The sequence below is a fragment of the Acyrthosiphon pisum genome, chromosome A2 (genome assembly GCF_005508785.2).
Source record: "Acyrthosiphon pisum isolate AL4f chromosome A2, pea_aphid_22Mar2018_4r6ur, whole genome shotgun sequence".
NCBI lineage: Eukaryota > Metazoa > Arthropoda > Insecta > Hemiptera > Aphididae > Acyrthosiphon > Acyrthosiphon pisum.
The window spans coordinates 78,444,198-78,461,483 of record NC_042495.1 but is presented as its reverse complement, the minus strand read 5'-3'; the positions used below and the strand labels follow the sequence as shown (position 1 = coordinate 78,461,483).

At 26.8% G+C, this 17,286-nt stretch overlaps 1 protein-coding gene across 5 annotated transcripts in view; it reads left to right on the top strand.

The window, feature by feature from the left end:
- The window catches only part of LOC100162087 (gamma-aminobutyric acid type B receptor subunit 2), a 304,964-nt gene that overhangs the window by 129,952 nt on the left and 157,726 nt on the right, over positions 1 to 17,286 (top strand). For all 5 annotated transcript variants that reach the window (XM_029489763.1, XM_029489764.1, XM_029489761.1 and 2 more), the window contains one exon: positions 16,970 to 17,232. In XM_029489763.1, the coding sequence (XP_029345623.1) occupies positions 16,978 to 17,232 (255 nt within the window). In that variant the 5' untranslated portion in view covers positions 16,970 to 16,977. The remainder of the gene's footprint in view (positions 1 to 16,969; positions 17,233 to 17,286) is intronic.

Below are 17,286 nucleotides of genomic sequence, written 5' to 3'. Positions count from 1 at the left end.
TATTTAATATATTATTATTAATAATTAATAACTCGTTTATTTATTTAAAAGCAGTTAGAAGTTACCACTTACCCAAGCATCATAATTTAAAGACAAATTATTATTGAAATAACCGTTTATTAAAAAATAACCCATGTCCCATAATACTCTGAAGTATCAAAGTTATACCAAGTTTGTAGTTTTTACTGAATTCAACCTACGGCGGATTAATACAATCAATTAATAAAAAATCCTAATCTAACCGTACTAAAATAGTAAAATCTGATGTATAAAAAAAAACCAAACATTTGTATGCATAGATAAAGAAGAAAAATAAGAAAAAAACAATTTTAAACCGTGGTTCAAACTTTAAATTTGAGAAATTCTGTACTGAAATACATTGAAATTTGAAGTACAACAACATGCGTATCGTTTTAATAATTATTATTTTTATTAAAACCAATAGCAATTATTTACAAACAAACATTTCCATCGTAAATATCAAAATCCATATTTGAGCACCTTACAGGATTGGACCTGTAATTAACCCTTTTTTAAATTAGCCTATATCTTCTTCCAAGAGGTCTAATTTATCTCTGTACCAAATTTCATAACAACTGGATGAACTGTTTAGGAATGCATAAAGGACACAAATACAAACATTCATCTATATAATATATAGATTGGCTATAACTAGTTATAGATAATAGGTAGGTACATAGATTACAGTATGATATGTGGTTATCGTGTAAACACACGTTACATGGCTTTGTACGATTATGATTTCAAAAGTCGTAACCATAAGATACTGCAGAAAACGAATCGTATGGTTTTAATGAAGTAGGGAATCCACCAATTTATGATTTGGTGGAAAAGGGAAAAGTTCAAAAAAGTTTAAAAAAAAAAAAGTAAATTACAACATACAAAAGTATTGATCCTACATTGTATTACTATTAGTTTATCGAATTTGTTTTTTAGTTTTAGGTTTTATAAGGTTTTAGATGATCGTATACGAACACTGGGTAGAATTATTGTATATCGACTGTAATTGTTTTAGAAATAGATTATCATGTCACCATCACTTGGTATTTTTCAATCGCACTAATCCGGATGATATACGAAAAACCTGGGAATACTTACAAAAGAATACATACATATATTTTAAGGCATTTCACGGGATTACACTTGGTTCTTAAACTAAAATAAAAATAACATGGAATAAAAGTTAAACAATTTTGAAAAATAATCAACTGATGTGATGAGCTAAAACTATACGACGCTCAAAGAAATGATGAGAAATAGAAATTATGTGATTTATGTTAGGATCGCGTCGGTACGTGCAAAATACAAACGTAGTCAAATAAAAATTTTATAAATGGGAGAGAATATTTCAATACGTAGGTATCAAACGCATAGCTATATAATATATGTGTTAAATTAGTTAGAAATAAGAGAGTTACTGGGTATTCCAATTTTAATTAAATTTAAGTATCTAATCCAGTGTTATCTAACTATGTCACGACTCACGACCTACTATGTGAAATGAAAATAAATTATAAAATATAAACAATATCAAATATCTATACAGCAATAATTAATATTATGGCTGTAGTTATAACTAAAAATAAGCGAGTTATCTGTGATCGTAATTTATGATTAAATTAAAAATGTTATCCAGTCATTCGATCGGTAATGAATAATAATAAACCGTGACACATATCACTGTCATATAATTTCATTATGACGTACCCCATAACTCCATCGATGGAGCTTTTCAATTTTCACTTCCATAATTTTCTTCAAATCAATTTCATGTGAAAAAAATTGTGAGGATATTATATTATTATGTTGATTCTTTTACGATCCCCACTAATTATGTCTTACATAATTTGGAAGACCTTGTATATTAATATATTATGCATTTGTAAGACGGGGACAATAAGTTCGGATGTGACGTCTTCAAGAGGAATACGTTTTGTTTTAAAGAACGTTAAAATTATTGATTATTTGAATTTATTATATCGACAATCGATATATTTTAATGGATTAATTTTTTCACTGGAAAACTGAAAAACTTTATTATTTCGGTTATATATTATTAATATGACCACTGGAATTTATATCCGTAATAATGTCAAAAACTACCGAAATAGGAGCACATTACTTGCACTGAGAATATTTTAGATACGTACATAAAACACCTTTTGACCAATATAAAATTACGTTACGAGGCGATAATGTTAGACATCGACGTTCATAAGTGCACGCGCTATAAAGATAAGTACTGGAGAATAATGTCAAATCATGCATTGAGAAGAATATATATATTTTTTTGTGATATTTCAAACACGAATCCAACAAAAATGGGTGTTAAATAACAAAATAATACAGATAGAAACTTAATTTTTAACCAATATACCCGTTGAATCAAAAGGTATTCTTGCATTATGTATTGTAGTTAGATTGGTAAGATAACGGTGACATTTTAACGTGAAATTATGTCTAATTCATTTATTCATCATAATATAACAGTCTATACAGTTATAATAATATTAATTATACTTTGTGTAAGAAAGAAGACAAATGAAACCTAGAGTCTATGCCATAAAAAACAAATATTGAAATAGTCTTGTGCTGAACTAAATGTTAACTTAAATACAAGGTATATAATTCATAAGAATATAAAGGTAGAGAGTATGAAGGATCTAATGAAAACAAAATATTAAATAAATAAAATAAAGGCAAAATAGATATGTAGTTGTGAGAAAATAACTATTATTGGAAAAATACGATGATAAAGATAAAAATGAAAATGTTGTTATAATATGATTAAATAAGAAATAATGATATGGTTATTGCATAAAATATATAATAAATATTGTTAGTAAAAAAATGTAAATAAAAATGATGAAATTATACATAAAATTGAATAAGATTGAAAACAAAATTTTTGTTATACAAAATATAACCATTTATTATAATGATGTTAAATACAGCGTACAAAGGTAAATTTCATTAACGTAACATAGTTTAAGAAATACACTTTATAGTGCAACCACGGAATATAAATATAATATATAGTAAATATTTATCAATATTATTATATTCAACAAGATAACACTATTCTCCCCATATTCCCCTATTCTTTGGAAATACTCTACCATATTATATTCATATATTAATATATGTAATGCCACTAGACGTCTTCCTCTCCATATAGACCAATTAGTATCTTCCTAATATTTCCAAAATAATTGAAAAACTCTTATTAAAACGTATTCCTTCTACCAATTATAGACGAGATAATGTTACTTAATTTGCAATAATTTGGCTTTCACAAAAGCCATTCCACCATACATCAGTAGCATAGGTTAGTAGAGAAATGTATTTTGCTTTAGAGAACCTCTAATTTTACTCCTGACAAAATATATATAGAGGTTCTCCAAGGACCAGTCATACCCCCCGATTTATAATGACAGTGGTGTCATATCTGTACCTATAAAAAAAAATAAACATCATTATCATAGTTATACATTTAATATAAGTAATATTTCATGACGAAATATCTCCATAGGCCCCTTCACTCTATTATTTTCATGTTGTCATGTATTTATCTATTAATTTATTATGATAAAAAAATAACTATTATTATTATATTATTGCATTATTACGCGTGATTACCTACTATATTTACTAGCCACATAACCTGATATTACACGGGAAAAAATAAAAATAATATAAAATACTGAGTTCAATGTATTTTGGTTTGAATGTACTCCAGTTAACGGGATTTCGGTATTCGTGTACCACGCTTTGTGAAAAATATGACCGATAGGGGCACACTAACTGTGGGGATATGATACTACGCCTGCATGCTGTATTTAGGTGTAGGTATGTGTAAAAAACTAATTTAAAATCGGTACATTTTTTTTTAAATCACTGTAAAAACAAAAGATTATGCCATGGGTAATAAAATAAACGCAGCTATATTTCATGCAATAATATAATATTATAGATCAAGACAAAGCTGGGAAATGGGAATTCATGCTTAGGGGTTCCCAAACATTAGTCATGTGAGGACACGGACAGATGTGAAGGGTGGACGAATCAGTCTCAAGTAATAATTAATATATCTATACATCAAAATGGTCAATGGAAAAACATTTTAAGTAGGTGGTGTGGCGCTGGATAGACGCTGTCACATACTCTAACCACATTATTTCCTGTACTCGCATGGATGACAAAAATGGAACTTATAATATTTCATAATAATGCACTGTAAACGGGAGGATTTGTTAAAAATTATAAAAATGTAAAAAAAAAAAAAAATGTGTTCAGTTTTTTTTTAAATAGACTTATAGACTTAGGGTGCACAAGAAGACCTGTCAGATAAATTAAATTTTTTTTTTATATATTATATAGTTTATAGTCACTTGCGCTATATGAATAATATAAACAATTATTTTTATTTTTTTAATAACGAAAATAAGCAAGTTTAAATTTGATTTAAATTTTTTTGGAAAAATTCAAAATAGCCAATTTTTAAATCTGATTATAAGAACAATTTACGTGGTAAAATTTATCGATTTCAAATAGTTTATTTTTTTGAAATGTCAATATTTTTGAGTAAATTATTTTAGAACATTTTTTAAAATATTATTTTTGAGAATTTCTTGACTTGAGTATATTTCTTAAATTATTCATTAACCATATAAATTTCACAATTTTTGTCATCCGCTAAAGTATAATTTTTTTTTCAAGTCTTTCTATAACACCTTGTATATATTTCTATATGTTTAGCAATTAGCTTCACTAGGGTGATAGGAATATACTTAAAAAAAATTATTTTAAAATTTCGAAGCTCAAATTTGTTAAAACTTAAAAAAAAAATGAGAGTTTTCTTTGTTAAATAAAAGTAAAATCAGTTCGATCCCGAAACATGTGTAGACAGATTATACGTTCAAAATAAAATTTGAACAAAATATGTAAATTGAGTAGAACCATTGTTTTAAAATGTACATTGTAGATGCACCATTTTGAATATAGTTGTTTTTTGTACTATTCTATTTGATTTATTATTGTTGTTAGTTTTACATTATTTTCGTCCATGAACTCCAAATGGTTATTTTCGGCACTATATTTGAAATTGAATTTAAACTCATCAAGTGAAAAAAATACAACTCTATAAAAATGTTATTTTGAGTTGAATTATACAAAATAAATTTATGACTATACAATCATTGTTAGCTTAAAATGTGAAATACTTCTGAGAAAAATACACTAGCTTACTTAATATCTTTTTTCTTTTTATTGAACAAAAATTTGTATTTACAATCTGTATTTACAAGTTATACAATAAGTAAATGGGATGTGGTTTGATTGACGGGAGGGGGAAGTCACCCAACGGCGGCAACCCGTCATATTTTATCTATCAAGTTTTTTTTTTGTATTATTATTCTTTAAGAATTTATCATACTGGCATAGAAACAATTGACTTGTAAAATACATAAAAATTATTATTGATATCCTGTTTTTACATCGTTTATACATTTGTATAATAAGGAATATGCATGTACAATAATAAAACACTATAAAAAAAAAAAAAAACCATACTAAATTCTTAGCGTACTATTTAATTATTTTATGTTTAAACTGAATGTCTAAATATTAACTGCGTAGATTAAAATAATAACGGCCTGAAAACAAAACATTAATACATGCACGTAAGCCAAAACATTCGTGGACAGAATACTATAGGGTTATAATAGAAGTATACAATTGATGTTTCTGCGTAATGCTTATAAGATATTATATAAATATTTACAGAGTATTAATTATTTCATACCTAAATATTATTATTTTTATTTATTCCTGAAAAACATAATGTAACTATTATCACAATAAGCCATCCATTCATATTATTTTTTAATATTTGTAATTTATTATATTCACTATAATACCATCTTATGATTGTTATATTGTTTCAAATGTTTGAATTACAATAGTTTTGACTTGACCACAGTTACCTTTTACTGTACCTGCTAGATTTATTTTAAATTACCTATGTTATAGTCTCATGTTTCTAACAAAGTTCCGTTTTATAGTTGTATAATGGTTAGTGGTTGTACAACAAAAAAGGCTCACAAATTATTGTTGTCTGTACATAAAATTGAATTTTTAACTTAATCCGTTTTCTTGAAATAAATTATTCTCAATGAAAGCAATAAAAACTATTTATTTGATATTTTTTTAGAGTTGCCTACATCAAAAAACCAAATAGATTTAGTGTAAAAATCTCTGTTTTTCCTTAATGTGTTGTTTGTTTTTCCCGACGCTTTCAAAAACTATTAGGAATTTTGACCTTTTTAATCCAACAACTAAATTAACTTTCCTATCAAAAAAGATGCTGCTGAACTGCTGAAGTTCAGAGTATTTTTATTGCCCAAAAAGTTGAAGACAAACACAAAAAAACACATATCATTGTACAAAATCAATACAGTCATCGCTCCGCTCAGAATCTAAAACCAATACAATTATTCTTCGTTATTAAATAGTTAAAAAATTTATGATATACAAACCCAAGTGGAATAATATATTTGTATAATATGTGTACGGTATGTCTGTTCATGAAAATATAACACTGTAATAATCATTTCATGGTAACTTCAAGTTTGGTTTATAAGATTTGATTTTTTTCAATATTCCGCTTATGTTGTTTCTACAAAAATATTTCAGAAGAGAAAATATTATGTCATGATTATCATAACTTTTTTTCTAATTTATAATAAATTTAAAGTTATATATTATCGATTTAATTTGCTTCGTAATAATTGATTTTGGATTTAAAGGAATAATATTATGTCAGTTGGAATTTATGAATGATGTTTTCATGACGCATTTCAGTATTTCTAAGTTGTATTAAATACCTATGTCAAATGTCAAAACGATTGTTTTATTAACAAATGTATGGATGCGAAACTTGGTGAAGATGTAAAATAATTGATTACTAAACTAATGTTACCATTAATTAATTAATGCTTTTGTATAAAATGGGCTAATTGTTCAATTTACGGGTTACAAAAATATTAATTAATTGAAACACCGTTTCCCCAATACAGCACTTGTAGCTACATTAGATGAGTCCAGTGTTGGGTAAAATACTTTTAAAAAGTAATGGAATTACATTACTCGTTACTTCACATATTTTTATTTAAATTACATTTGCGTTACGTAAAATTATTTTTATCACGTTACGTTACTTTTTTATAAATAAAGTAGTGCGTGGTAGTGCGTTACAAATAACGTAACTTTTTTTTTTAATCTCTGATAACAGCTATCATTTGTTTTGAACCATATTCAATTCATAATATGATATATTTTACAATATATTTTAGATCTACTACCTAGTGATACCTAGTGTACAACATTTAAAATAATATGTAAATGTACAATTATCATTCATCTTACCTATTAATTATTATTTATTATATGGCTATAGTAAAGCAGGTACCTACCTATATAGTTAAATTTAATTGTATACATTTAAACTCAAACTACACATGTCTCTAATACTAAATACAACAATAAGGCAAGTTATTTTCTAATAAACCAGTGAAACTAAATGATACAGTGTAATTGGTAATCGTATGGTATTCCTATGGTATTCATAAATCGTATTAATATAATATGTATAATGTTGATACTATATGTCTATATAGTATATAGTATTAATTGGAAATAGTGACTGCAGTCTGGTAAGGTATATATCATCGAGGTAGCCGGTATAGGTATAAGGTAGGTATATCAGTTTTAAATTCGTACCTATAGCCATATAGCCATATAGGTTGATAGCCGATAGGTGGCTTACTCACAAGTCGTAAATCATAATTCGTTTTAATTACATTTTATTTTTAAGCCGAACTCTTTTCTTTCTGATAATGAAAGTAATAACCACGATTTAAGATATATCTTAAATATTGTGGTAATAACATTAATTCCTGGAATGTTTAATAATATTGTTAAATATTATCGGAATCAATAGTAAATAAAATTGATTTTAATTTTTCTGGAATATCTTATTAGCTTATTTTTGTACTACATTCAAAACTATTATTTTAATAAGTAACGTGGAAAATAACGCATTAGTGCGTTACTTCGTTACTTCATTACTTCATTACAATTGCGTTACTGTAAGTAAAATGTAATGAAATTATTGCTGCGTTACTGAAAAAGTAATTGCGTTACAGTAATTTGTAATTTGCGTTACGTTACTACCCAACACTGGATGAGTCTTATACATACTTTGATTCGTAATAAATTACCAAAGATATGTTAGATAGCTACCTAACTAAATAATATATTTTTTTAAATCTTTAATTGTTTTACCATAATTAGGTATAATATGTTTATTTTTTTATAACAATGCAATTTTTTTTTTTGAAATATAATGGTACCAATAATGATTTTTCCTAGTTATAAACTTCTTTAAAAAAAACTTTCATAGTTAGATCTTATGCATTAAAAGTACCACCGTTATTTAAACAAATGCATATCTAGTTCATGAACTGAATATATGACGTATTTTATGAATGTGAAACGTCAAGATTTGTAATTATATAATTTTTATTTTATTTACTATATAGCTCTGCATGGGGCAAAATAGGATACCCGAGTAATGTGTAAATTAATGTTTACTTACTTAAAATTTTAAATAATTTATCATAAACAAGCTATTCCTATTATACTGAACTGAGTTGAGCTCAAAATAGTTCATTGAAAATCTATAACTCACTATTTCGCATTCAAATGTATAATACTCACTCGTTAATACGAACTCGACGGGTCCGCAAAATAACCTGTCCGCGTTTAGCTAGTAAATATATACTTACACAAATGAACGTTATCAGAGAAGGTTGAATACACTATCAAATATAAATAAATATCAATATGTACAATACTATACATATTTAAAATCATATAGGTACGAAATGTTATTAATTATTATGCATAATGCATTTAAGAAATTTGTATATTATAATATAGTTCAGGTACCTATAAATTACATAAAAGTTATTTTGCATTGTCAGGTGCAAATGTATAAATGTACAATGATACTAAATAAATTAAAAAATAAATTAACATTAAAGAAAATAAAAATAAATACATTTTTGAAATTTTTGTGTTTACACGATTTTTGTTTTACCTATTTGTTTTCTTTCCAAACCCATTTCTGTTGGCACATCAATTTCAACTAGCAAATCACTAATAAAATAAACTTAAAAATGATTGACTGAGCAATTGAATAAGAGTGATTAACATCGATAATATATACATATATATGCAAAAATATATTTGTTGTACTAATTGCTTAGCTATAATATCAAAAGATTAAATCATATACGAGAAAACGAAGATACAAAATATTATTGTAACATACTTATTTATACAATGTTTATATAACTGCTTAGGTTGGTAGCTGTAATGTCGAAAGATAAAATCATGTAATATATGTAATAAAACGAAAATAGAAAATGAGTGTATTCTATTCCTATTAACCAACCAAACAACAGTATGGTTCCCAAAATTTGTTTGAGATTCGTCGGGGTGACCGAAAAATTCATGTTAACCATGGAAACCAAAAAAATCCTATGTTAAATAATACAGGGACCAGAAAACAGTTTATATTATTCAATAATTCGTACTAATCAGGTTCATGTTAGTGAGGGAGTACTGTACCTATGTCCTACATTATTGTCTTACGGTGAGATGTGGTGGAGCGAAACAGGTGTATCCAACATACCGCCCACGTTATCTGTATCCTATTTGATTTTTTCCGTTTATTATTTCAATATATAGCATAATAGTAGGTGCATTAATAAATATAAATAAATGGTATAATATCGTAATGAGAAGCAAAATACGTTTTTTTACTTTTCTGTATATTATTGTACATTCCAAATTTTATTACGCTTTACAATAATTTAATAGTGTTAAATAATATTATAGTATCCTGTCAAGTATACTCGTATATCGTTCAACCGTTATTTTACGTATCAAACTAATAGTACAGTTTGTTTAATAATAAACTTTAATTGATACATTTTGTTAAATAGTATAATTATAGGGCGTGTGCAACATGCCTTGTATACATATTATTATCTATATATACACATTTACTATACAGTAGGTAAAGTTGATTCATATATGTGAAAAAAAAAACATATTTGCAACAAATTCTGAAGAAATAAACGTGTTTGTATTTATTCCATCTATTTATGAATTAATTTAGTGAATACAAATTAATGACTGCAAAAATAAAAGAAGTGAAGAGATGATTATTAGATATTATATTTCCATCGCTTTGCATAATATGATAACATTTATTTTAAATAGTATTACATTATCAGTTTAGCTCTCCTTTTAGTTTTTCAAATTAATTCACAGTCGTGTATTTGTAAGCCTATTATGGTAGGCAAGGGGATATTCGTACCTCATACAGGTATTGTTACAATATCGGCTGAAGCTTTGAATATATTTCGTGTATGTTGTAAATTAATCGTAATGATCGAACAGCATAACCAACGATTTCCAAATAAGATATAGTGGTACAATGGTATCAACGGTATAATGTTATCATAATAATTTGATATTCGGCACGTTGACTAAGATGTCTACCGGTGCGGCAAACCGCACTCTTCAAACGCCACCGGCTGTATTACTATTATTATATGATATGCATAAATGCTTCCGACCGGATTATAATATCATATACCTAAATATATTGTATGTATATAGACACGCCATGATAGTCGTTGTGTTTCAATGTGCGTAATCCGCTTGCCGCGTTTACAGACGAAGCGAGCGGGGCGCCTTTTTAAGCCTCTTGTTCGCGTCGACAAAATGCTCGCTGTGCCAGTCAATTAAAACCACGCGCGTTTGGTCACGATTTCCAAAATCTCATTATGGTATCACGCCATACACGTTTTACATATTGTTGAAATATTATAGGCCAAGTTGATCTTTATAATGCTCGTAAAGCGATATTTATAATAATAATAATAATAATAAATAATACGCGAGTCGTTTTCAAAACATTATAATATAATAACCTTTCCCTCTCCCCCTCACTATCTTTAGGCGGGCCCTAAATTTTTCAATTTTTCGTTCTACACACTATATTTTAATTAAACTTTATAGCCAGTGATGTACACATTGTACACATATAATAAAGACCATTATTGAAAAATTGATTTTCTTTATCCAGAAAGTACAAACCAATAATACAATATTTGTTTATATCAGTGACTGTTTTTGTAATTTCAATAAAAAATGCATTTTAAACGCATATTTTTTTTATTGAAGCAGGTAGGTACACGCCTACTTAATTATTTTGAAACATTTATTTGTTTTAAATTAAAAACTTTATAATGAATATTAAACATTAAAGGTTTTGCAGAAATTATAGGAGCCTGTAATTAGAATCAAATATATATATTAATCACATATTTGTTTAATTTATTCATAAAACATTTTAAGTTTTAACTATATTACTATTGTTTATAAAGTAGGTAAGTGTTATCACCATTGAAACACTGAGTGACTCCTGTGCTGTATTTTTCAATAATGTTTTTAAAAGCATTTCTGAAATAGTTTGATTTTGTATAGTCTTAATGCCACAGGATTCGCGATATGATATGATTTAATTAGTTTAATTATTTTGTGGCATTTTTTTTAACTCGTCATCAATAACTAAATAACTCAATTTAGCCAATGATTTCAATATAGACCAATTTGAGATATCTAAACAATAATTTAAGTATATTAAGATATGTTCAACTGTTGACGTGTTGCAGTGAAAAAACGATTTTCAGAAACATAATTATTATGTCATTTTTTCCTATTGTACCATGGTCTTCATCAAATAACTATTGTAGGTCCATAAGTGGTAAATTGATTCTATAACAGAGTTTTTTAAATTTGCATAAACTAATTTGGTTTTGAACAAGTAACCTCATAGCTGATAATAGAAATTTAAATACATGAAATAAAAATCTAATGAATATCTATGAATAGATACAACCATGATTAAAGATATTATATAAAATTAATAGGTAATAATAATATTTAAAAAAAAAAACGTTATTATTTGCCATTAACTTTCAAGTTTTGTAGTACATGCTTCACTTTTTGTACTACACGTAATTTTAGAGCCTGCAGCGTATAGGTATATTATATACATAATGAAGGTAGGTACGTCGTAATATTATGAGTGATATTAGTTGTGACCAATGCGTTATGTTAGAGAATTGTCATTGATATAATTATATTATCAGTGTACCATGACACGTATAATATCTATCACGTTTTCAAGTACATATTATTATTATTGTATAGGTAGTAGTGATTCATTTAACGACGAACCTTTTATCATTGTCTCGGTAAGTTTAAAAAAAAATAATAATAAACATAATTTGTTTTACATACTTCATAGTACTTACAACCCTTAACTTTTATCAATTTTAGTGTGGTTTATTTAAAAAAAAAATAGGAGCTTAAAATTAACAGACCTTTAGAAAAGTTTTAAAATACGTACTTGTTCAAGGTTAAAATGTTGACCTCTGTTAGAGAATCATTCAAGTCCATCTATCATTTTTTATATAACTCGTCAAATTTATAAATAAATTTCCAGTTTCCACACATAATTTTTTGATGGATAATATATCAACGAATAATATGTTAATGTGTTGTTGTGAACTATAAGATATAATTCTCTCATTGTATTGTGTCTTATTTACAAATCACATCATCTTTACACAGAAATTATATTGTATGTTCGTTATGTGTATTTTTATTGTTTTAAAACTAATTAACTACCTACATAATGATATTTATGTCTCTATAATATAAAAATAATTATATACCAATATAACTAATTTATTTGTTAAAATCGTATTAACAAGATGTTCTTGAATGACCACCTATTTATTTAATTTGAAATTTGGAAGCAACTTATATATTCTTATACATTTTGATGTGTATAAATAATCTAATTTCAGACGTACAATTTCTTTATAAGTAGGCATGCATGATTTTTTAAAGTAAAAAGATAGAAACCATTATGTTTAGATTTGTTGATGAAATGTAATTGTTATAAACGAGAACTAGAATAAAAACGTTTATTTTAAAGTACATGCTATCTTGTTTTATGTTACTTTAAATAAAATATTGTCTGTAAACTATTGTGCGAAACTCTTATTATAAAATTCGCATCCACTCCTATTAAGAAAAAAATAAAAAAAAACCCGTTGCTTATCTTTTGAATGAGTATAAATAATAATTGTACATTACTAGATATTATATATAATACAAGACTGCTTTTTTAGAGCGACTATGTTTTATTATTTAAATATGAAACAACAATAATATAATACATAAGTAATGAATAAAAACAATCTACATTATTTTTTAGAGTTAAGAGTTAGTACACAATACTAACTGCAGGCTGGTCATGCGTATAATCATTATTTAAACAAAATCTGTTCAATTTCATCAGCGAACCAACAGAGATTTGTATTTGTTTTACTGTCGAATGTATTGCATTTCTTAAGAAACTCGTATTCACTACAGAATTAAAAATTAAAAAGTTGGTTATCTGACATTAATTGAATATTATATTAATAACAACCATTCCTAAATTATTGACATATTGTAGGAATTAAAATGAATAACATTTAATCAAAATATAAGTTAAGTTTAATTTTTACTAGTTTCGAAAATACAAATCGCACTATTTTAATTTTAATATGGTAGCATTTCTGTTTGAAAAATAATTCCACCAAACACGATTATTAATATTAAATAATGTATTAAAAAAATAATAATATTAATAGTTATAACATGTACACACTTATATTATACTTGTAGTGGAAGTTAATTGCTCGGCTTCCCCGCTAAGAGTAATACAAATTAATAACATAATAATTATTAAGAGTTTGGGTGAGAGAGGATTAAGAGTCACATGTTTGAAGATATAATAATTAATGGTTTATGGTTTCTCAATTGAAATATGGAGATAAAGAGATTGTAAGTTACATATAAATCAATGGATATAATTACTTGGATATTATTTTCGATACACGCTTTCGACGTGATTTTTTCTTTTTTCATCAAGCTGTAGTATAAAAATTTAATAAAAATGTATAATAAAAATTATGATCTCACGGCGTTATTGATAGGTAAATCAGGGGCCCAATCATAATTATAATTATCATGATATTTATTTAAAAATTAGAGCATAATTTAAATATTTTAAAATACAATAATATAAATATATAATGTTGAGGAAGTAAAACAGTAAGGTGAAATTAGTATACACTATGTTTAGACGATTTAGTAAGAACAATTTTTTAATAACAATAAAAATAATAATTATACACCTACCTAAATATATCGTAATACTTTACAATGAATGAATGAAATTTCAAAGATTAAGTAATCACGGCAACAGTTTTTTATTTTATTTTATGGAACAATGTTTTAATTCAATTTTAAAAATGTACTTTTTAATAAATAATCATTTATTTATACAGTTTAATTTAAAACATATCGTTTACCTAACCTAATAATAATTACGATTATTCACAACTTCGCAGGTGCTGAATTTTCTTATACAATTGTGCTTACAATAAATTATAGCTACTATTAATAATTTGAAACCTCTTTTGTCTACGCTTATTTTGAAACCATTATCACTCTTATAACCATAGTTTTACTCTAGCCTATTTTCCCTCGGAGTGTTTTCAGCCCCAACGGTTGACCTCTAAATACCCGATATAGGTACACGTCATGTTGCTGCTGACCTAGCTGTCTATCTTCGACAGTGATTGTTCGTGGATCGATTGAATTCAAACGTCAGACCACTAGACCCCAAATATATACACTTCACCGAAATGACCTGGATAAGACGATTTAGCGACTACGGACGGCACCTCGTGTGTGAAGAGATGCGCTTACAGAGTAGGTACCAGCTACTGCATCCAACCCCCTTGTCAGTTGTCAAGTATGAAATCCAGCCGTTGTAATATTTTTATAGCTTGGCACACCAACGATAGAGCATTCAAAACTAAACAGTGGTTATCAAAGTCTGGCTTTACGGATTTATATGATTATTAAATGGAACTGTATTTATTTATTTTCATTTAAAAATATAAAATAATTCCGATAATGTAAAAATAGTTTATTTTTATACAACAGTCATAAGCCAATGAGGGAGAGTGTATAAATTAGTTTCCATTCATAAAAATGAAGGATTTATTATTACAGTTCATATGGAATTTGTATTTATAATTTGTGAATAATTTTGTTAGTCTGATCTAACTTGAGAAAGCGTAAAATGAAGAGGTAATATAATTGTAAAGGTATTACATATATATTATTATATAAATTATAATAACCTTTCAGTCAGTTGTGATAACTTTTTGTCGAATAATCAATGTAATATTCCATAAAAATTTGTCATGTAGTCATGTTATCTAATATAATATATTGGACACATTGCAGAGACATTTTTACGTTAATAATATAATATATCAACATATAATGCACAAAATGCATAGCACTCAAATTTAATAAAAATCACGAATCGAATAAATTGAATGAAAAATATTAAAAGCTATGCGTCCTTATGCGTATATGTTTTATTATTTTTATTAATATTTTTATATTATACAGTTTATATATAAAAATATAATATTGTATTTCGTATTATTAAATCAATAATAAAAAAAAAAAAAGAATTGTAATTGCATTCGCATAATGTACTTACTAATGTGGTAGGTATCGGGAATGAGGTCCTAAACATTGTTTTATTTAGTAATTAAAGTTGTGGCCGGTGTACTAATTTATTGAAGTGAGTTACAACTTTCCTTGAATATAAAAGTAGTAGTACGACATGGTGGCTACAAACTACAAAGTGCATAATTATGATGACGTCACACCATTGGGTTGCCGCTAAATATTAATTATTATTTAAGGTCATCAGAAATGCAAATCTGATGAGTTTTCCTTCAACAATATGAAGTTATCCATTATTTATTAATCAACACTGAAATTAACTAGATGTATAAACCAGAAACATTTAAAATAGTAGATAGTTACTAGTTAATGGAAATTCCCAAAATCCTTTATTTTGTTATAAAATACATATGTGAACCAGGTACCTGCACAGTGCACGTCATGCATTTTATTTTCTCTTTTCTAAAATATTAAAAAAATAAAATGAAACAATATAATACCAAAATCATAAAACGTATTAGATTCCTATACATCTAACTTATTTGATTTTATTATCTTTATTTGTTTATTTTTTTTATTTTGGTGGTTTCACTTTTGTGTTATTCGGTTTATGTGTACCTATTTGAACATCAAAAGGTTGCAGATAATTGAATCAACATTTGTTTTATATTGTCTTGTATGTTATAAACTTTTTGATATTTTATTTTTTTATTTACAAGATTTCATATAAGATTTTATATTTTCACGTTACCTCTCAGGCTATCTATTGCTTTATGAGTTATAAGTTATAGGCCCCGAAAAAATGGTTTTTTTTTTTACATTTAAAACTATTATTCTGAATAAATTAACTCTTAGAGTTTGTACATTTTATTCACACGTAATGGATGTAACCGTATTTTAGTTTATCGACTGTTTTTTTTTTTTTAAATTATTTTATCTATAATCAATTCCGTGCATTATTATAATAATTAATACATTTGTTTACACTGCAGTCTGTTATACATTTATAATATATATTATAATAACATGTCGTACTAAATAATATTATGTACATTAATTATAATATTTAACTGATATATTCGTATAACACATGTCATATTACTTACATGATGTACAAAGTTCATCACGTGCCAAGCGAATTAGTTGATTGGTTATTATCATGTATATTTACGGTAAACTTTGTTTTCTCCTGTTGCAGGATTTAGGATGAGGTCGTCGTGGTTGCTGCTGATGGCGTGGTGTGCGGCCGCCGCCTTCGGTCAACGGCCCACACCGAACAAGCGACACGACGTCTACATAGCAGGGTTCTTCCCGTTTGGTGGCCGCGTATCCGGCAGCATACCCGAGGGCCGTGTCGGCCGTGGCGTCATGCCAGCCGTCAAACTTGCCGTCGACCATATCAACGAGAACCCAACACTGTTACGCAACTACCGGTTGCACGTTTGGTGGAATGACACCCAGGTGAGCGCCGACGATTATATTAATTATTGCTTTATCGTGTTGCTGATTTATATA